This window comes from Diplotaxodon limnothrissa, linkage group LG7 (genome assembly GCF_057381915.1).
Source record: "Diplotaxodon limnothrissa isolate DT_005_m linkage group LG7, D_limnothrissa_male_GT1.1, whole genome shotgun sequence".
Taxonomy (NCBI): Eukaryota; Metazoa; Chordata; class Actinopteri; order Cichliformes; family Cichlidae; genus Diplotaxodon; species Diplotaxodon limnothrissa.
This window is the reverse complement of record NC_140602.1, coordinates 3,175,120-3,197,818: the sequence shown is the minus strand read 5'-3', so window position 1 is coordinate 3,197,818 and position 22,699 is coordinate 3,175,120. Positions and strand designations below refer to the sequence as shown.

At 44.7% G+C, this 22,699-nt stretch overlaps 2 protein-coding genes across 3 annotated transcripts in view; both read left to right on the top strand.

Moving 5' to 3' along the window:
• The first annotated feature begins 158 nt into the window (after positions 1-158).
• On the top strand, positions 159-2,931 carry LOC146627564 (uncharacterized). Its single transcript, XM_085357206.1, has 5 exons — positions 159-396; positions 494-550; positions 669-817; positions 2,384-2,497; positions 2,770-2,931. Exons 1-5 carry the CDS (start codon positions 159-161, stop codon positions 2,929-2,931), a joined length of 720 nt encoding a protein of 239 aa, XP_085213332.1.
• A 2,329-nt stretch (positions 2,932-5,260) lies between these two features.
• The window catches only part of bicd1a (bicaudal D homolog 1a), a 37,936-nt gene continuing 20,497 nt past the window's right edge, over positions 5,261-22,699 (top strand). For both annotated transcript variants that reach the window (XM_085357204.1, XM_085357205.1), the window contains exon 1: positions 5,261-5,476. In XM_085357204.1, the coding sequence (XP_085213330.1) occupies positions 5,261-5,476 (216 nt within the window). The remainder of the gene's footprint in view (positions 5,477-22,699) is intronic.

Here is a 22,699-nt window from a genome sequence, read left to right as displayed (position 1 = left end):
AGTGTAACAAAGATCCCAGACAGAAGAAGTCAGACATCAAGAGATTTCTATTCTATTTCTATTCATTTTGTTTTTACTGAAAGAGCCTGACAGAGCACAAGGAATATTTTGTATCTTTTATACTGGTGACCAAGAACTGACTATAAAAGGAACATATAATGACAGATGAGCTGACGGTAGGCGATAAAATGATGGAAATATGGAAGAGAGGAGACTCAAAAAAAGAGTTATCCCAAATAGATAAAGGAATGGAATCTCAGCCGAGGAATAAAATACTGCATTCAATTGAAGAAATTCTGAAAAGGCCCTCATGTGTCAGAAAAGAGAATGAAGTACATCGGAACTGGTCTGTCATCAGAGAAAACAGCCAAGTATATAACCAGCATCCATGTACAGGTATGTTTTTTAGCCTTACTGTAAAAAATATTGGTTCAAATATTGTCAGAACATGTGTGTTCTCCTTTTGATGTTGAAATTTTTACTCTGTCAATAGAAACTCAGAATATGGGACTACATGAAGAGGCTCCAAAAGCTGCAGGAGACTGCAAGAGTGCGTAATACATTTATATATGAGTAGAAAAATCGATTAAAAGGATGATTCAAGAATGAATCAGTTTGAAATTGAACCACTTCTTTACTATCATATGTTTCAAACTGTCTGCTCACAGGTCAAAGAAGAAAGAGGCAAACCAGGGTCACTTTTACACCATTCCAGGTGCAGGAGCTCGAGAAGGTTTTCCAGCAAACCCATTATCCAGATATTAGCACCAGAGACCAGTTAGCCTCTCGCCTGCAGCTGACAGAGAGCCGAATACAGGTGGGATACATGTTGTTTGGTTTGGTTTTATTTTCAACTTAAAATAGTGAGATTTTTAATACTGGCCACATAAACAGAGTAATATTATTATTGGCGCTACGTTGGTATCAGTCACTACTTTATTTCCATTTGATCAAATCAGCAAGCTCCAAACACTCCAACTGTCTGACTGATTGCACTAACGAGTCCATCCATCCATTCTCTTCAGCTTATCCTTATCAGGGTCGCGGGGTGGCTGGAGCCTGTCCCAGGTGTTTCAGGGTGAAAGGCGATGTACACCCAGGTCCAAATTCATGGGCTGCATCCTCCAGAGGCCGCATTTGTAGACCGATTACGTCACAGCGACGCGCCGAAGGCTGTTCAAATTTGTAGACTCCCCCGAATACAGCCGACAAATGCGCCCTCTTTTCCCCGAAGTTGAAGGACTCCAGTTTCCAGCAATGGCGGCCGCTACTAAGTTTTAAAATTACTCTTACTAATCTTTCTGGGTCACAAAATAAACTTTTAACACATTTTCAGGCGAGAAAGTAGCTGTGTAAACATCAAATATCTGCTCGGTTTACCAAGATATCGCATATTTGCAAAAATGCTTCGACGTTTTCGGAGACGTCTGCCACCCACCAGCTCGATAGCTAGCTGGGAGCTCGAGGGTTACTGATGCGGCCGAGAACGGCACAACTCCCGGCACATCATTTTCACATCACCGCGGACTTTCGCTACTCGGGTTAAACGTAATATATAAGTCACTTAGACAACCTAAAAATGTTACTGTTGGGCTTTTTTCAGTGTTTTGTTTGTTCGTGAGTAAATCGGCTTGGCTGAGATTAAAGTTGTTAAATTAGATAAAATAAAACTTTATTAATCCCCCGGGTGGGTTCCTCCTTGGTTTTTACACAGCTGACTAAACGTCAAATAGAAAACTGATTAAACAGACGTATGAGACGGTCGAGAATTTACGCCAGTGTCCTGTTATATTTTAGATAGCAAGGAGCAGACGGCTGAGACAGCGGTGACGCTAATCAGAAGGCTAGACCGTCCAATTTCCCCAGCCGTTTACTTCCGGCCTACCCGACCTTCTGAGGACCTGGCCCACGTAGACCGCGAAGCCCGGGTCCTCAGGAGGATGCAGCCCATGAATTTGGACACGACCATCGGCACTCACAGTCACACCTGTGGGCGACTCATCAGTTAACCTAATCCCAGTAACTGTGTGTCTTTGCACATTAGTGCAGAGACAATAATGGTCTTTGGACAGAATTCTTGCACAAGCCAAAACCTCAAATGATTAATGATAAGGTGAGACGGGATAGGAGCACACATTTAAAATCATTAGCTCCAAACTGCAACACTGTTTAGGGGTTTTTATAAAAATGTTTTGAATCATTGTTAGTTTTAGATGTGATGCAGGCGTTTTTATTACAATGCAAAATACCCCGAGACTCCTTTTATTGTGAACTGGTTCATTGTAGGTAAATTAACTGCATTAACATTTCTTCATGCTTGTATTACTATTATTGAAGTTTAGTTAATTGTTCTAAATAAATGGTCATTGTGTGTGTTGTTCAGATTTGGTTCCAAAACCGCAGGGCCAAATGGAGGAAGGTTGAAACACTCAGAGACATAGAGCTGATCAGCAGGCAGCGCTTACTTTCGACCAATCTTCACCGGCTTTATTATGAGGTAATTTGACATATATTTTTGTAAAATGTGTATTTATTATTCTCACATGTTCTGTTATGAGGCTTCCCTCATATTCCCAACGCAGCTCGAAGCTCTTTACAATTAAGAAATAAAGCACACAGCTTAGACATATTTAAACAATAAAATGTTTATGATATTATAAAGTCTTTGAATACAGCGTGACTTTCTTAGTAACTGAGCCATTGATGAGGTTCATAAGTAGAATATCTTGGTTATTCCTGTGAGATAAACATCTTTCTCTGCTCTCACAGAAGCCCCAGCTGCAAGCAATGTGCTGCCTGCCCTGCTGTTTACCAAAACCTCTTCAAGCAAGGCTGTATTTCAGCTCATCAACAACACCGGTTGTGCTGACCGCCGCACATTCTCCTGGTCACAGGACTCTCTATGTTGACATGCTAGGAACAGAACGATAGCACCTTCACCAATTCTGCACAACACTTTTTTTTTCATTGTTTTTAATTACACGAGGCAAAGAAAAAAGTTTGAGATGATGCTCAAACGTAAACACGAATCTGTAAAATACTGTAGCCGTATATTTTGCTTTTAATGTGTCACACTGTGTGAAGCTGAAATAAAGGCACTGATCTTTTTCTTTATCTCAATAAAGCTGATTGCTTCAAACGTTCTGATGTCTTTCTTCGAAATAAAAGTCCTCGTGATTAGTCTGTACTGATGTATTTGTACAGATCAAGGTTTGAGGGCGTCCTGTACCGTGATATACTTCTTGGTAGAGAGAGCCGTGTCACTGTTACTGTGCAGCAAAGCATTTGGCTGTGTTTTTTTTCATGACACGATTTTTCCTTGTCACAGATAAGATACAGCTTTGCCATGACCTGTTCATCTGTTTGACTTTCTGACAACCTCTCCTTATCTTAATTTGGGCTTGTAACTTGAGGTTATTGGCAGGTCAGATTTAGACAACATGTGGGATCAAAGGAGAAATACAGGGTGAATCATTACTGTATATTGGGGCTATAGAGCTATATAAATAATTGTGTTCTAGGCGAACTTAAAGAGTGAAAAGTTTTGATTCATTCTTGTTCCTTTGCCGAGCAAATGTTACATATTTATATTAAGTATTGTTCGTGGCCTTCCTTTAATGACTTGTGCTCACCAGTCACCTTGAAACCTGCTGCGTGCGACAATTCCAGGTTTTTCTGAGAAGTGTTACATAGGCCAGTTCCCAAATAATTACCAATTATAAGAGAGATAACACAGCGTCCGTCGCCTTCGCTATCAATTCAATAATTTACTTGACAGGGTCATAACTGATTACATTTAACAGGGCTCTGAGTATGGCTAAACTTTTCACCCTGGCCTTATCTTACTTTATTGCATGTGTTTGCTGTAAGATAAACCACACTGGTGGCTGAATGGGAGGGATTACAGTAAGAGGACAAAAATAGTTGTTGGAAAGAGAAAAAACAACAACCTTGAGAACCTCATAATCGTACTTTTATTGGATTTTGTTATTGTAATTCCAAACTGGCATCTTACATTTCCTAAAAGGCTGAAATAATTCCTGGGAAACCTTAGTTACTGATACCAGACAGGTTATCTTATGCCAAATAGCTGTTGCAATGTTTTACATCGAATGTTAGTTTATTGTTCACATTTGATCTTAATTTATTATTTTATACTTTGTCACTATTCTTCCATTAAACTTTTATTGTCTCAGTTAGAAAGGATCCACATAGATTAGCTGTACCTGCTTACTTTGAGAGTAAGATCTTTTCCATATAGTTCGGAGACTTTACTGGCCACGAGTGCCATAAAGGAATCAACACAGGAAGAGATTACCCAATACAGGGTTGTACACCATTTTCCTTTCACCTTAAATATATCGCAGTCTTTGCAACTGTAAGAAAAACTTCTTTCACTAAGGCACTAACTTGCATCAGGACCCCTGTCTGGTATAAAAAGCATATTGATGTCAGTAAAAACAATTTTTTAAATGTAATGGACACAAATAACTTTTATGGTATAAACACAACCTGAGAGTGATATTAAACACTAAATTATATATATATATTAGTGTTTCCTGTTATATCTGCAGTGAGACTTTACTATATGTATACAAGTAGTTTGATTAAACTTTTTATTAGATTATAAAAATCCACAACTGATTATATGACATAAAAGCTTATAAATTGCACCTACCTGGTTGATAAAGATTTCAAAATTCACCAGTTTTTGGTTTAATTTTTCATATACGAATTTATTATTATTTATTTCCATAAGAAAACGTAATGTAATCATTAAAACATTTAAAAAGCAGAAGGCATCCGTTTACTCAGTAACATTTACATGTTTGCACACGCTCAGATGGGAAGCGATACACCAGAGTAACCGACAGATGGCGCCCCTGCACCCATGAATAAGCAAAATTGATGCTCTCAGTTTTGCTGTGTGTCAAACAGAAGACACCACTGACCTGATTTTATTCTGTCATTTATTTAAAGCTCGTTTTTTTTATCAGCTGTTGAATGTTGTTCAGAATACTGAAGCACTAAAACAGATTTATTTTTGTTGTTGTTGTTTTTACTTTGTGCTTCGTTTCCAGTCTGCAGCTGGCTCTCAGTGGAGAGGAGGGGTGGGGGGCGGATATTCATCATCTCGCAGCCTCCGCCCGCCTATCTGGCTCATCTGCCTCTGTCCAAAGCGGTGGAGAGACGGGGGGAACCGCAGACAGACAGGGGGACATAAAGCTTTTAGTCGAAGCGAAAGCGCGAGAGAGGGGCGATGGCCGCTGGTGCAGGATGCGGGGAATCGGTGGATCAGTACCGGGCCGAGGTGGAGCGGCTCGCCCAGGAACTGGCCGAGGCGAACCGGGAAAAGATCAGGGCTGCGGAGTGCGGTTTAGCTGTCCTGGAGGAGAATCAGGCGCTGAAGCAGAAGTATACAGAGCTAGAGACCGAACAAGAGATCCTCAGGAAGGAGTTGGAGCAGTTACAAGAGGTAAGAGGAGAGGATGGGGCAGTGATTCTATTTATTTATTTGTTTTCATTCTGTAGGGAGGGGAAAGCACTGCAGTCAGGTGTGTGACTCGCTTGCACCTCAATTGAGTGACGCTCAGCGGGTATCTATAAACCTGTTTGACGCCCAGAGGCAGAGTGGGGGCGGCAATTTATCAGGGCTTTCAAAAAGAGCAATAGTTTAATGCAACTTAAATATGATGCAATTGAAGATCCTCCAGCTGGAAAATGTGCAACACTGTATGAATAAATTGCTTTATGAATAAATTATAATGTAAAATGCTGTTTGTGCAGTGGGTATATCGAGCAGCACTGAGCATTACAGTGTCGGAATTGCAAGCACACAGTAACAGTCCACTTCAGCTCCCACAACAGGAAGTGTCTTTGTTTTCCATAGTAAGAAGAGTCATTAGGGAATTTCAGGGACTCTTTTAGGACCTTTTTTTTTTTTTTTGCTTAGATGTTTCTTGAGGGTATTTCACTGCAGGCCATATGGTGCTTCAATAATCAACTGGTCTGAATTATAAGAGATAAAGTCACATCAAAACATGTCGTTAAAATTCAAGATATTTTAAGGTAGGTGTCGACCTGGCTAATGACTGCAGGGTGTCGAGTTACTCAGTGCATACATGTTGCAAGAGGCAGATGCTGACAGGGCTCCCTGGTCCAAGGTCGCCTATGGAAATTGCTGACCATTGGAAGAAGGAGTTGAAGGCTGGTTACACTGGTGCGGTGAGTGCTTGTGAGTGTCCGTGGCATCGAGATAGGCCCCGTCATTATTTACATGGAGTCATCTATTATCACTTGAACATCAGTTGCTTTGGTCGAACATTTAAGTCATCGAGTCACAAGAAAACTTTTAATACCCTGTTTATTTTTTCTGAAAGCAAATAATAGAGGACTGTCAGAATGCATCATGTGTTACAGGTGATCTTTTTGATATGTTAAGGGTGTTAGCTAAACCTTTCAAAGATAGCCAACAGCCCTGGTCAAAGTAATTCTCTGAATTATTCTTTTTATTGTTTCACTTTTTCGCATAAGAATCATTTTGATTCTGGTTCACGTGTAGCCCATTTGAAATAAACCTCTAAAAGTCCACATTCATCCTACACATCAGTGACTCTTTCTTGTGCAACTAGCTCACCAAATATAGCCAAATAAAAAAGAATCCACATAGTACATTAAGCATCACTTATCACATTACATTTTGCATGCTTAATTGTATTTATACTTTGTTCCTCGTACCCTTTTATTCCACTGCTTAGCTTAACATTTCGGTTTGACACGCATGCAGAATCTGAACGATCTTAGTGCAGATAACAGCACAGCAAGAAAGCTGAGGAGACAGCGTGATACAGCCAGCAGCTCAGCAGTGTCAAGCTGATAACTCACACTTATGGATTACAGAGGGATGGGTATTATGATGGACTATGGTGAGAATATGTTGAGAAAGAAAAGATAATGGAGAAGAAATATAAAGACATGGCCGTGTTTTAAGAGGGGAGACGATTATAAGACTAAAGCATACTGGAAGAACTGACTTTGTTAGAGGAAGTTGCCTCTACCTCTAAAAAATAAATTAAGCACGTCAACTGCTTTTAAGCAGTAGTGTAGGCAGCTGCTCGTACATTATTCATCCTTTTAGTTTTCACATTTGTAGTAAAACTTTGATTTTAACTGAAAAAGAACATCAGGTCAGCAAAAAAACACCAACCATTCCTCAGTGTTGTGGTCGGCTCACATCTGCTTGCCTGTATGATTGACTTCTCGCTTGACAGAGGCAACATTTTCTGTATGTGATATTGCTTCAGCAGAAAAAACCCCACCTCTGGGATCCTGTGTGTCTGCTGCACACTTCTATGAATAAGAGACCAAATGGCAGAGTGCAAACCTGCCACTTCAATAACATCACATCTGCTCTCCCCGTACTCGGGAGAGGTGCAAAATAAAAGGTGCAGAAATTCCAGATAGAAACTGAAATTGCTTCTGGGATTAAGTGGAATAGAATATATAATTACAGCGAAAGGTAGACACCTTTTTTGTTTCAGATTACAATGTTTTTCTTCAGTCGTATTGTTTGTATTACATTGTTCTATATTTTTCAGCAACAACTGACAAAAGGCTACTTTATCATACTTGTAGAAACAAAGAACAAATGCCTGAAGTGTGTATTTGTTATCCAGATGCCACACAGATCATATGCCATTGTGTCTGCATGTGTGTATGTCCAAGCTGCCCAGATTTGCATGCATGTTCCTACTGCGTTTGCATACGTTCTGTAGGCACACATACGGCAGCACTGTATTCCCCGTGTGCTCAGGTTGTTTGCCCTCAATCCAGGTCCCAGCTGGTGGGGAGACGCTGGTTAGAGCGCTGCTTGTGCTGCACATTCAGCTCACAAACTAAACACGTGGAGAAACCTATGCAAGACACAAGTGCCTCAGCTACTGTAACACAGGACTAATTTGGGCTTGTTTTACAAAAAGTGTGTATCTGTGTGAGTATCTGCTATGCAATGAACCACAAGGACTTGGATATGGAAAGTCATGATGTGACGTGACACATCAGCATCCTCCACGCAAATAAGTCAAACAGTCTTTGTGTGTACAATCATGCACAAAAACGTATTTTTTGGACATTTTTGCTTTTTGTTGTTGTTTTTGATGATGATGATGATCCCAGTCCTTTGTAAGAAATTGATGTTGCTCCAGTGGTATTCATCCTACTTTTGCTTCTTCAGAAATAACTGCAATTGCATCTCTTTGCTATCTGCAGGGTCCAAGAGCATGTGTTGGCACTGAATACATATTTTATTTTATTTTTGTCCACTGTTTACCTATACATTGTTTCCCTCACCCAGCTCCGTCTCTCCCTCCCCGTCTCAGTGTTTGCCTCACGACCCAATCAGCCGTTCCTTGTTTCTCTGTGTGTATGCACTGTATGTCTCTGGATAGCTGCCTAAGCAGTGACAGAGACATCACTACCCTGTGGCTTTGGCTTGTTAGCGCTATCTCTGGGCAGATCAACCTCAGGAAGGACACATAGTAGGAGGCAGAAGGAGGAGGATGCCACTGCAGAGCAGAATAAGTTCCATCATGTTAGTGAGGTTATATGCTTTCTAGGGATTCACGCTGTCAGCAAAGCTTGAATTTACCTTTAAGAAGTATTGGAAGAGAATCGCTCTGCTATCATTTCATAATATAATTATTTATTTTGTTTAGTTGAATAAAAATGCTTGACATGTTTCGAACACCTTGGATCTGAGGAAGCATGTGAAATAAAAGTTAGCAATATCAGCTGCTTTCATAAGTCATCTTTGGGTCTTTCGGATCAGAAGCTTGCAGAAGAAATGACATGTGTGATAAGTTGGGAACAGGCAGTTCACAGGTCAGTTTGTTCCCTCTGCTTTGGGCCATGAAAAATGCCAGCTGAGATCTGTGTCAAAGACTTCACATGGTAATCTGAAAGACCAAAAAAGAAAAGCTGAGTCACGATTCATCAGATCAACGTGGAATTTCCTAATCAGATAAGTAGAACGTAATGCTAAAAGACCGGGCCCTGCACTTCCTTCTCCTGTAAGGTTTAAGCTTCATCATCAGACATTTTAACAACTTGTTTGCATTGTGTTGCACAAGCACAGTCAGCTGAGATTCTCCCACAGCCAGCAACAAACAGAAATGAAAGGAAGTCTTTTGTATGATGTGCACTTTACTTTTAGACAGAACAAAAAAGGAGACAATGAGTGAGATTTTAGCAGTTGCTCGCATGTTATAAAAGTGTGTTACTGTTAAATTACTCCAGTTATCAGTTATGTCTACTGGCTGTTAAGCTAATGGGGGGGTGATAATATGTAGGTTGCAAAATGGTCCAAAAATACTCCAGCTAGTGCATTTTTCAAAGGTACACAAGGTGAAACTTTGCTTTACATTTGGTCTGAACACACAGCTGTTTATAGCTTTCCTGTCCATGACACCTGTAAGGGGGGATTTTATAGCAGCCCTGTTTAAATTGTATTCAAATCGGTAAAACGTCTATTTAAGTTGTATTTCATTATAAGGGGTGTGGCCACTAAAGGTTGGCGTAGTTTCTTCGTCTTCAGCCTCCATCTTGTTCTACTGGACGGGCTGTTCAGCTTTGTATACAGCCTGTTTATCATCTGCCAACGTTAGCATACCATCTAATATGTCAGTGAATTATGGATTCATCTTGTTATCTAACCAGTGCTAGTGTTAGCTGATACCTCCCCAGCTCTACAGTTTGTGCATATGGTCAAGTCTGGTTTAAAGAAAAGAGGAAGAAGATGAAAAGGATGGCAAAAACCTGAACCCAAGGCTTCAAAAACATAGTCCACAATCACGTGAATGATTTCACTATGACTGGAATCTTTGGATATTTAAGGATTTCTTAATTCATAAATTGTATCCAGAGGAAAGAAGCTGAAGAAGAGCAAGCTTACTGAACAAGAATGCACAGGTTTATCTGTCTTTTTCAAAGAAGCATGAGAAAGAGCTGGACTGTATAATTATATGTGTTTCTTTTGAAATCCTATTGGCTGTTATCAAAGATGATCAACTGTATGTGTGATAAATACAAAAACAGTATTATATCCATTTTCTTTTAACATCATGGAACACTGAATCTAATTAATATAGAAGTCAGTATAAGAACACTGTAGGACTGTTGCCTCATCCTTTCGCCTTGTGTCTCTTCCTCACCTGCTTAATTTGTACCTATAGTAGGCGGGGCTAACCCTGACCTCAAAGCGCTTTATAAGTGTCGTGTGATTTCTAAATATTCACAAGCTTTGTGTTTGCATGGATTCCTGTAGCTTGCAGTGGACGATACCTAAACTGAGCTGCAATTTCCCGAGTTTGAATCTGGGTAGGGACATGTGTCATTAAACAGTTTATTGTCTCCTTTCCATAATTTGTGCCTCGTCTCCTTTCTCCTCCATCTTCATGCCTGTGACCTGGAAATTGAGCTCAGTGTGCCATCTCGGAGAATGTCCCAATTTCTAAAAAGCATTTGAAGAGGGAGAAGGGAAAGAAATCAAGGATGAGAATAAGAGGAGGGAAAGGGGGAATACTGTACTATAGATTGTACTTGTTTAGTTTAGATTTAGTTTATTTTGGTACTTACTTGTCTCTGGTGCCTTGTGTTTAGTTTTACTTCCCCCATCTGTCTAATTGTCTTTGATTACCATCACCTGTGTCTCATGCTGTGTCCTGTTTCCTGTTGTGTATAAATGTTGTTGTGTTCCCCACATTCTTTGTTGCAGCACTGGCTGACCTTCCTTGTGTGTTTCTGTTTGTGTGCCTTTGGATGAACTTGTACATCAGACTGAATAAATATCTCACTCTCTCCTCTGCAGTTGAGTCCTAGCTCCACATTAGATGACTGAAACAGTTTCTTGAAGGATTTGCCCAACTTAATGTGATATGCTGTTAGTCAATGATCGTGTGTGAGAAATTGCTTTAGATAAACTTTTTTTAGAATGACCAACCACCACCAAGTTTCAAATGTGCTGTTTCTTAAGCAGACATGGAACAGTGTAATCTGACTACATTCAAGATGAAGAGTCACTTTTTCCCTGCTGTGCACATCTGGCTTTTTTTAAATTAGTACTGTCACTCTATACAGGGAGTGCAGAATTATTAGGCAAGTTGTATTTTTGAGGAATAATTTTATTATTGAACAACAACCATGTTCTCAATGAACCCAAAAAACTCATTAATATCAAAGCTGAATGTTTTTGGAAGTAGTTTTTAGTTTGTTTTTAGTTTTAGCTATTTTAGGGGGATATCTGTGTGTGCAGGTGACTATTACTGTGCATAATTATTAGGCAACTTAACCAAAAACAAATATATACCCATTTCAATTATTTATTTTTACCAGTGAAACCAATATAACATCTCCACATTCACAAATATACATTTCTGACGTTCAAAAACAAAACAAAAACAAATCAGCGACCAATATAGCCACCTTTCTTTGCAAGGACACTCAAAAGCCTGCCATCCATGGATTCTCAAATCAAATCAAATCAAAATTTATTTATATAGCACATATTAAAAACAATAGTGTTGACCATAGTCCTTCACAGTCAATAAAAACATGAGAAAGAAGAAAGAAAGTGTACTTTATTGGTCCCCGTGGGGAAAATCCCTCTCTGCATTTAACCCATTCACTCAGTGAAGCAGTGGGCAGCCATTGGGCGCCCGGGGAGCAGTGTGTAGGGACGGTACCTTGCTCAGGGGTACCTCAGGGTAGCTGTTCAGGGGAATCGAACCCCGACCTTCCGATCATGGGGCCACCACTCTCTACCTACTGAGCTATCCCTGCCCCACATGAGACAGTTAAAACAAACAATAGAAGAGGACAACAAACAATAGGTAACAACGCAACAAGCTAAAACAGCCAACTAGACAGAATCAAAAGCCAAAGTAAAAAAATAAGTTTTAAGACGTAATTTAAAAGACTGGATAGACTCGGCAGTGCGAATATGAACGGGGAGGTTATTCCAGAGTCTGGGTGCCACGGATGCAAAGGCCCGGTCGCCTCTCGACTTCATTCGAGTCCTAGGTTGTGCTAGGAGCCTATGGTTGGATGATCTAAGTGCCCTGTTGGGATTGTATGAATGGAGTAAATCAGTGTTTTGATCTGTTCACCATCAACATTGCATGCAGCAGCAACCACAGCCTCCCAGACACTGTTCAGAGAGGTGTACTGTTTTCCCTCCTTGTAAATCTCACATTTAATGATGGACCACAAGTTCTCAATGGGGTTCAGATCAGGTGAACAAGGTGGCCATGTCATTAGTTTTTCTTCTTTTATACCCTTTCTTGCCAGCCACGCTGTGGAGTACTTGGACGCGTGTGATGGAGCATTGTCCTGCATGAAAATCATGTTTTTCTTGAAGGATGCAGACTTCTTCCTGTACCACTGCTTGAAGAAGGTGTCTTCCAGAAACTGGCAGTAGGACTGGGAGTTGAGCTTGACTCCATCCTCAACCCGAAAAGGCCCCACAAGCTCATCTTTGATGATACCAGCCCAAACCAGTACTCCACCTCCACCTTGCTGCCGTCTGAGTCGGACTGGAGCTCTCTGCCCTTTACCAATCCAGCCACGGGCCCATCCATCTGGCCCATCAAGACTCACTCTCATTTCATCAGTCCATAAAACCTTAGGAAAACCAGTCTTGGGATACTTCTTGGCCCAGTCTTGACGTTTCAGCTTGTGTGTCTTGTTCAGTGGTGGTCGTCTTTCAGCCTTTCTTACCTTGGCCATGTCTCTGAGTATTGCACACCTTGTGCTTTTGGGCACTCCAGTGATGTTGCAGCTCTGAAATATGGCCAAACTGGTGGCAAGTGGCATCTTGGCAGCTGCACGCTTGACTTTTCTCAGTTCATGGGCAGTTATTTTGTGCCTTGGTTTTTCCACACGCTTCTTGCGACCCTGTTGACTATTTTGAATGAAACGCTTGATTGTTCGATGATCACGCTTCAGAAGCTTTGCAATTTTGAGACTGCTGCATCCCTCTGCAAGATATCTCACTATTTTTGACTTTTCTGAGCCTGTCAAGTCCTTCTTTTGACCCATTTTGCCAAAGGAAAGGAAGTTGCCTAATAATTATGCACACCTGATATAGGGTGTTGATGTCATTAGACCACACCCCTTCTCATTACAGAGATGCACATCACCTAATATGCTTAATTGGTAGTAGGCTTTCGAGCCTATACAGCTTGGAGTAAGACAACATGCATGAAGAGGATGATGTGGACAAAATACTCATTTGCCTAATAATTCTGCACTCCCTGTAGAAGGAAAAAAGGAACATTGATTAAAAGGATTAGCAGAACTTGAATACTTATTAACATTTCTGGTGTGTTTGACCTTCTCAAACAAGAAAGCAGCAGCTGGGGAGAAAGGGTTTTCTCGCTTCTCCTTCCACCTCCTCCTTTGACTCCTGTTTTACATTGGCAGAGGCAGTAAACATGGACAGAAGGGCTGAATCAATATCTCATGAGATGGTAGTGTTTCAATCTTTTAGCTGTGCACTACACCATCAGCTCAGCGTGCCCCTCCTCATCTCATTATTCCCCTACAGTCCCCCCCTGGATTGAAGTGGGAATTATGCATTGATTTCTGCTCTGTTTGGTGAAAACGTATCATGTCTGAGCTACGCTGGACTCTATTGTGTGTAGCGTAGCGTGTATTGCAAAGATCGGTGAATGCTGCCTAAACACGTGTGAGAGATTCTATTTAGTAGCTTCAAGAATTTTAGAAAAACTGGCTCTTTAATCAGTAACCCACTGCGCTTTATGAGCAATCAAACTGTTTTTGGCACCTTTGCCTCTTGGATGGAAATAAAGCCAAGAGTGGAATGCACTGTGCAGTTTTCGCTGATGCTGACCTGTGACCCTTGCAACAGGCTCAGGGATGCAGTCAAGCATATAGATAAGGACCTGTATGCCCTCGTGGTCTCTGTTGTTTTTGTGGAGAGTTGCCGTGTGTGTTTTTCCAGCACCTGAAGGGAAAATCATTGGTCTTTGTGTTTGAGCCACACATCTGGGCTGATGTGCACAGAGCTTCCCCCTTTCTGTTTTTCCCCTGTGTGCGTGTGCAACACGAAAGGTGGGAGGCTCGGGTGGGGATGTTGTGATGGAGAGCACAGAGTGAGGGGCGGCAGGATATTGTAGTGGTGTTGAGTGATTTCAGCCTATCAACCAGGCCCTCTTTGTTGTTTCAGGTTTTTATGGTTGTATTGACGTAATGGAGAAAAGGGGAGGAGACACAAAAGTGTGCTGTGCGTATCGTATACACACTGTGTCAGCAGAATAGAAGAGCACAGAACAGAGTTTGTTCAGTTGCTTCAGTGTAACGATTGTTCTTTTCTATTGTCACAGAGAAAGGGGCTTAATGAACCTGCAGAGCCCCTTCAGGTTTGCCCGTCCCTGCATAGATTAAGTTTTTTCAGAATGCTCCTTTTTGCTGCAGTGAAATGTAGTAAGAACAGGACTCTCCTCCCTGCTGGCTGCTGTATCGATTAGTTTTCCACTTTAGCTGTGTGTGCTGCAAACTCGGATACCATAGCAGAAAAATCTGTCCATCCTCTCACAAGGAGGGAAAAAAAGACATTATTCCATGTGTCGTCAAAACTTATTGTTTGCCTGAATTAAATTGGACTTCTCTTAAGTCATTAATGCATCACTGAACGTGGTTGTTAAGCCTTTCTTATTGTCTAGACAGAGCTATTGAGTTTCATCTACAGTATAGTCTTATTCTATGCTTCTCATCCCAGCATGCCCGATAAAGAGAAGCCTTTTATCTCCATATCCAGAGGCCATTTTATCCCGCAAAGGGCGCTTGGAAATGCGCATGATCCTCCCTGTCCTCTGCCTTGTCACCATTCTCACACACAAAGGCAGGCATGAGCACATGCACACCCAAGCATGCGCTTGTGATGGGTGTGCCATACAGAATAGGGTCAAAGATGCGTCTTTGTCACTTCAGCCCTATTAGGGAATGTATAGAATTAGACAGACTTTCCATAGTCAACCTGTTTAATTAACCATGTTCTCAGTACACTGGTCATGACTTCAAGTAAGGTCAGGAAACTAAAACAGGAAGTATGCCATGTCAGGGTGAATATGGAGATGATGGGCCTTAATTGGAATTAGTGGGATTAAGTTTTTTGGCAGTTTTGGGTGCGAACTTTTTGTCCAAACACTGACTCACATCAAGCATGATAACAAATCATTTTGACAAGGAAAACATTTCATACAAAAGGAGCAGAAACAGATAAAACAGCTTATAATACACAATGGAGAGATATTTAAGACTCTCATGGGTGTGAATATGTGCCATACTGCACCTTATTAGTACCTTTTTCAAGAAATCAAACTCTACATACTCTGGCATGGAGGGTCTCGTGTGGCTGCACAAAAGCACTGAGTCACCCTGAGGCCCCATGCATGCAATACCAAGAGGGTCACTGTGTGCAGGCTAGCCTCTCCATTGTAGTCTGTATTTGTCTGGCTTGGCTGAGTCCTCTTTATCAGGAGAGACCGAGTGCAGAGAGAGGAGAGCGTTTTATCAGATGAATCTGCTCTGTGTGTCTCTCTGTTTTTATGAGTCTGGCTGCCTGTCTGGGTGTGTCTGCAGGAACGATTACAGATTATCAATGAGCCTGCGAGTTTTCAGTCACTTCTGTCTTTTGATGTTGTAACACATTCCTCAGTGTTCAGACGCTGTTGTTGTTTTAAGTTTCCGGTTTCTTCTTCCGCCACCTGAAAAGGGGGATAAAGGACACCAGCATAGAGGGAGGTACTGCATAAAGAAAGAAGACACGTACTCCATTAGTGGTCTTCGTCCCCTGACTACTTAATGAAAATTATGGCGGGATTGGGGGGTATAAATGGAGATGGAAATTTAATAAGATATTAAATCTCTTATATCCCGTAACCCCTCCCCCTTGGCGTCACCACCAATTCTTTATTCTAACTTTAATCCCCGTCTCCCTCCCCCAGAATTTCTTTTTCATTATACACTCACAAAACATATACATTGATACAGGCTCTCAACTATTTCCCGGAAGTCTACCCGACTTCATATACACATTAACGGCCCACGTAATGAGGCCATTCTCATGACGGTCCAGACACACGTGAACTCATTATTTAAACCCCACACCCCCATACCATCGGCTTGCGTCACCCTGCACGATTGGCGATCCCCCGCACGTCTCCCCGACCGACGCCCTTAACAAGTAAGTGGGAACCAAAATCTAGCCACCCCCGATGCGGCTCACAACTTGCTCCTCACCCCTTTTATTCCTCTACTCGGTCGTCAGAAAGATACGCCGCCCCGGGTGCCAAATCGAACTAATGGTGGCGATCTAATGGTGGCGGTGCCATACTCAGCGGACTCTGCCTTGAGACGGGTCACTCCGTCACATCATCCCCTTCCCCCCGGAGGTTGGCGATGTGCGGCAACCTAGAGAGGTAATCCGCCACCACATTGAGTGTACCTGGTCTGTGCCGGATGGCGAACCTGAAAGGTTGCAGTGAGAGGTACCAGCGTGTAAGTCGGCTATTATGATCCTTCATGGACTGGATCCAGGTAAGCGCCCGATGATCAGTCTCCAACACAAACTCTCTTCCCAGTAAGTAATACCGGAGTTTCTCCAGCGCCCACTTAATCGCCAGAGCCTCCTTCTCCACCGTCGAGTAATTGGTCTCCCGCGGCAGCAGCTTGCGGCTCAGATATAGGATCGGGTGCTCCTCGCCCGGGTCCCCTTGAACCAACACGGCTCCCAGGCCGCTCTTGGAGGCATCCACCTGGACCAAAAACTGCTTCTTAAAGTCCGGACTCCAGAGCACGGGGGTCGAACACAGGCAAGTTTTCAGTCCCTGGAACGCCTGTTCACATGCTGCGGTCCATATGACCGGATTTCGTTGGTTCTTCCCCAGTAATGTCGTCAGCGGCGCCGCCATTGTTGCAAACTGGGGCACAAACCTTCGGTACCAACCAACCAGTCCCAGGAAAGCCCGCACCTCCTTCTTGGTGCGAGGCCGAGGACAATTCTGGATAGCTTCCACCTTATCCAGCTGCGGTCGCACCTCTCCTCGTCCCACCTGGTAGCCCAAGTAGCAAGTCTCCTGCCGCGCCCATTCACACTTCGAGGGGTTCAGAGTCAGCCCGGCCTTATGAATTCTTCCCAAGACCTCCGACAGATGCTGCATATGCTCCTCCCACGTGTGGCTGAAGATGACGACATCATCCAGGTAGGCGGCGCTATAACCGTCACAGCCCTGTAACAACTTGTCCATCAGCCTTTGGAAGGTAGCCGGTGCCCCATGTAGGCCAAAGGGCATCACGGTAAACTGGAAGAGCCCGGCAGGGGTCCTGAAAGCAGTGTACGGCCTCGACGTCTCCTCCAGTGGCACCTGCCAGTAGCCTTTGCACAAGTCCAAAGTGGTGATATACTGGGCAGCCCCAATCTTCTCCAGTAAATCCTCAATTCGCGGCATGGGGTACGCATCAAACTCTGAGATGGCATTTAGCTTTCGAAAGTCGATGCAGATGCGTAAAGAGCCATCCTTTTTGAAGATAATGACCACCGGGCTGCACCATTCGGAGCAGGACGGCTCGATCACTCCAAGCTCCAGCATCTTCTCCAACTCCTGTCGCAGCTTCTCCACCAAGTGTTGCGGAACCCGATAGGGCCGTTGCCGGATGGGCTGTCCCTCTTTTAGCCGGATCACGTGTTCAACCAAGGTAGTCCGACCTGGGTTAACGGAACACAGCGAAGGCGTCTCCTGCAGAATTTTCAGTAGCTCCGCAGCCTGCTGTGAGGTCAGATGAGTCAATACCGGAGACCTTGGATCCGTAGCCTGCTCAGGTTCACTCTGTCCTCCTCCGTGCACCACCCTGGCCATCAGTGCCTCCCTCGGAGCCGGACGGGGCTGCTTCACCCATTCCTTCAGGAGGTTCACATGGTAGGTTTGTTTCGGTTTCTTTTTTCCCGGATGATGGATCTCATACATCACTGGTCCCATTCGGCGAAGCACGATATAGGGCCCTTGCCATTTCGCCAGCAGTTTACTGTTGGAAGAAGGGAGAAGTAACAGCACCTTTTGTCCGGGCTGAAACTCACGTTGCCGGGCCTGTTGGTCATACCAGATCTTCTGGCTTCGTTGAGCATCCCGCAGATTGGCTTCGGCCTCGGCCTGGTACCGCTCCAACCGCTCTCTCATCTCCAGCACAAACTGCACCACCCCTTTCTCATTTGGAGCCACGGTCGAAGACTCCCACCCCTTTCGAACGAGATCAAGCGGCCCCTGTACCTCCCACCCATAGAGTAACTCAAAGGGGGAGAACCCCGTGGACGCCTGTGGAACCTCTCTATACGCGAACAAAAGAAAGGGTAACCACTGGTCCCAATCTTTTCCCGTGTCTGACACAAACTTCTGTAACATCCGTTTGAGAGTCTGATTAAACCTCTCCACCAACCCATCTGTCTGTGGATGGTACGGTGACGTCTTGATGGCCGAAACGCCTAACTGAGTGTGGAAGAGCTGCATTAACTTCGACGTAAAGTTAGTCCCTTGGTCGGTCAAAATCTCATCAGGTATCCCCACCCGAGAAAACAACTGTATCAGTGCGCGCAGAACATTAGGGGCTGTGATCGCTCGCAACGGAAACGCCTCTGGGAAACGGGTCGCGTAATCACACACCACCAATATGTACTGATAACCCCGACCACTTTTTACTAACGGACCCACAATGTCCATAGCTACCCTACGGAAGGGGATAGAGATGACCGGCAAGGGTTGTAGCAGAGCCCGATCCGATTTGCGCGCTGGGCAAGTTTTCTGACACACAGGGCATGCACGACAGTACTTCTGTACATCCGTATACATTGACGGCCAAAAGAAACGCGTACTAACCCGTAAATAGGTTTTTTGGCGACCCAAATGGCCTGCCCAGGGGAGGGTATGAGCTAAATGCAGAATGAGAGGTCTACAACTAGCAGGGATCACAAGCCGCTGGTGGTCCCCATCAACTGCATACAACACATTTTTCTCAACCACAAACTTCTCTTTTCCTCCCCATTTCCCTGTTCCCCCTTCAGGCACATTAGCAAACAACACTTCCAACGTCTCATCCTCCCTTTGCAACACAGAAATATTTTCAGGTACATCCCATTTCATGTTCTTATTGCCCGGTCCCTGGGACCATAGCTGCTTCTCAAAGCGGCGTTGGCGACGAGATTTTCTCGGCCCTTTCGTGCCACCCTCGCACAGACTACTGTCCAAGTCTGGCAGGAGTTGGCATCCCGCCTTCGCCTGGGCCCTAGTGACCACTGGGCCTAACACCTTCATTTGAACATTCCCCGTTTCCCTCCCTTTTGTCTCTGTGTCCCGCTCTTCTTTTTCTTGCAACAAATCCATAAGCACAGGCACATCCATCCCCAGAATAACCTCTACCGGCAAATTCTGTACCACCCCAACAGACAATAAATATGGCTGGTCATTAATAGTCACTGTTATTTCCACCTTTGGGTAGGGATGTTTGTCACCATGCACACATAACACTTCTTCTTGTCGACTATAGTCGACTATAAGGGCGATCGTGGCTCAAGAGTTGGGAGTTCACCTTGTAATCGGAAGGTTGCCGGTTCGAGCCCCGGCTTGGACAGTCTCGGTCGTTGTGTCCTTGGGCAAGACACTTCACCCGTTGCCTACTGGTGGTGGTCAGAGGGCCCGGTGGCGCCAGTGTCCGGCAGCCTCGCCTCTGTCAGTGCGCCCCAGGGTGGCTGTGGCTACAATGTAGCTTGCCATCACCAGTGTGTGAATGTGTGTGTGAATGGGTGGATGACTGGATATGTAAAGCGCTTTGGGGTCCTTAGGGACTAGTAAAGCGCTATATAAATACAGGCCATTTACCATTTACCACACAGTTCACTGGTACCAAGCTTTGCTTAATTAATGACATAAAACTACCAGTGTCCAGCAAAGCAGTAACCCGCTGCCCATTTACCATTACAGTTTTATAGCGTTGCCCCTCAGCTGGCTGGACCTTTGTTGGTTCCGCCTCCAGCCGAGGTGCATAGCAGGCCCCAGTGACTTTGGCCTTCCGGATGGGGCACACCAAGGCTTTATGGCCTGGCTGCTGGCAGTAATAACAAAGAAAGTCCTTACCCGCTCCTCGTAGAGTGGATACCTTGGGGGCCCCGGATGGCTCGGGGTTACTCTCCCGCTTCGGCAGACCCGCGGATTGCGGGGACGATCGCTGTGGCGTCCCAGCTGAGCGGACCGGGGCCGCTCCTCTCTGCGCATTGAAATACTACGTCACCAACTTGGCTGCGGCCAGTCCGTCCGCGGGCTCATGCTCCCTCACCCAGGTCCTCACCTCCCCTGGAAGAACTCGAATTAGCTGCTCCAAAATAATCGCTTCTCCCATCTTGTCCTTCGTATGCTGCTCTGGTCGAAGCCAGCGCCAGTACAGTCCTTTCAGCCGGTAGTACGTCTCGGTGGGGCTCTCCCCAGGTGGAATAATATTAGAGCGAAACCGCTGCCGATACGTCTCCGGGGAAATGTCAAATTTAACTAACAAGGCAGCTTTTAAATCCTCATAACAGTGGGCTCTTTCTTCATCCATTGTGGTATAGGCCTCCAACGCCTTCCCCGCTAGCAACGGAACTAGCCGACAGGCCCATTCATTCTCCGGCCATCTCCAGGTTCTGGCCACCCGCTCAAAGCGCAACAAATAGTTCTCAATATCTTCCCCCATCTGGTACGGTGGAATCTTTGGCCCCTCCGATCGCCTCCACTCTCCGCCCGTCTGGTCGAGGCTGCTTGTCGTTGCCAGGGACTGGCGAGCCGGTTCCTCCAGTAACGACGGCCGGTATTCTCGCTGCCGGGCCGGGGTAGGCAGCACCATCCTGGGGCTACTCGCTGTTACCGTGCTCGGTGTAGCCGTAGCGGCCGTAGTGCTAGCTCCCGCTAACACTTGCCCTGAGCTTTGCTGACTAGCTGAATCCGCCGGCAACAGCGCATTAGGAGAGGGAACGGTCCTCAGCCCCCTGAGTTCAGCCAGGAAATCCACCTCTCTCCTTTGCTGTCCCGCCAGGAAGTCCCTCATCATCTGAAGCAGCTCCCCATTAGGGTCCCGTGCCGCGGTCGACCCCGTGGCCACCTCGGGGCCACCCCGGACGGAAACCACCTCCTCCTCCGCTGACGACGACGACGCCGGCACCGTTTCCCAAGCCTCCTCCTCTACTGTCCGCTCCGTCAGAACCTCAGGCTGCTGGGACCGCAGCCCTGTGCGCTTAGCGGGGAGACGCGATTTCTTCTTCCGACTAGCCATCCCACTCCTGACACCATATGTCACGGGGTCCCCTTCCAGACCTCTCCCGGACAAACACAGGCGTAGTCGGTAAGGTATTAGTGTGGATACTTTATTTGAAACGGCCTCCCCAGTGCATAAAAAGATGGTTGCAAAGACATAAAACTGAGATCCGCGCTACACAGCCTGTATGTTACAACACACTCCCCTTCATATCCGGCTCGCCGTCTCTTATATCCCGTAACCCCTCCCCCTTGGCGTCACCACCAATTCTTTATTCTAACTTTAATCCCCGTCTCCCTCCCCCAGAATTTCTTTTTCATTATACACTCACAAAACATATACATTGATACAGGCTCTCAACTATTTCCCGGAAGTCTACCCGACTTCATATACACATTAACGGCCCACGTAATGAGGCCATTCTCATGACGGTCCAGACACACGTGAACTCATTATTTAAACCCCACACCCCCATACCATCGGCTTGCGTCACCCTGCACGATTGGCGATCCCCCGCACGTCTCCCCGACCGACGCCCTTAACAAGTAAGTGGGAACCAAAATCTAGCCACCCCCGATGCGGCTCACAACTTGCTCCTCACCCCTTTTATTCCTCTACTCGGTCGTCAGAAAGATACGCCGCCCCGGGTGCCAAATCGAACTAATGGTGGCGATCTAATGGTGGCGGTGCCATACTCAGCGGACTCTGCCTTGAGACGGGTCACTCCGTCACAGTAACATATAGATGGAAAAAAGAATTGGACCTAATACGGAACCCTGCGGGACACCACAAGTAAAAGAAATAAAATCATCATCACGGAAAAAGTCCTCTCGGAGAGGTTTTATGGAGCCGCTGTGATGCCAATTGGTTTGTAAATTCCTCTTAAGGAACCAAGGAGAATGCAAACATAATAGAACATGACCCTGCAACTCACTCAGTCCACAGCCTAAATAATGACTTACAAGATGAATTTATGTCTCAGTCACAGGTTTCTATTCGTCACTGTATTAACTTTGTAGAAGTGACAGTAAAGTAAAACTGCCAAACCCCCCTTTGTGATAAATATGTCACAATCATATGAGCATGCCGTGTCCCTCTTTTTCTCATTATTCTCATTATTTCAAAAAATCTTGATGCCGTGGTCAAAATGCTCAGGTTGAGGCTTTACTAACAAACAGGTGATGTTACAGTTGCTGTGTTCATTTTTATCCAGTTTATTGTTTTTCCCCTTTTGTTGTTCCCTCTTTGTGAAAGGCAGGAATGAACAGTGACTTAGCACGAGTGCGAGTTGTCCTGTACCGATGTGTATTTCTGAATACGTATTTGTGTGTTGGAATAGCTTGAAGGTTCC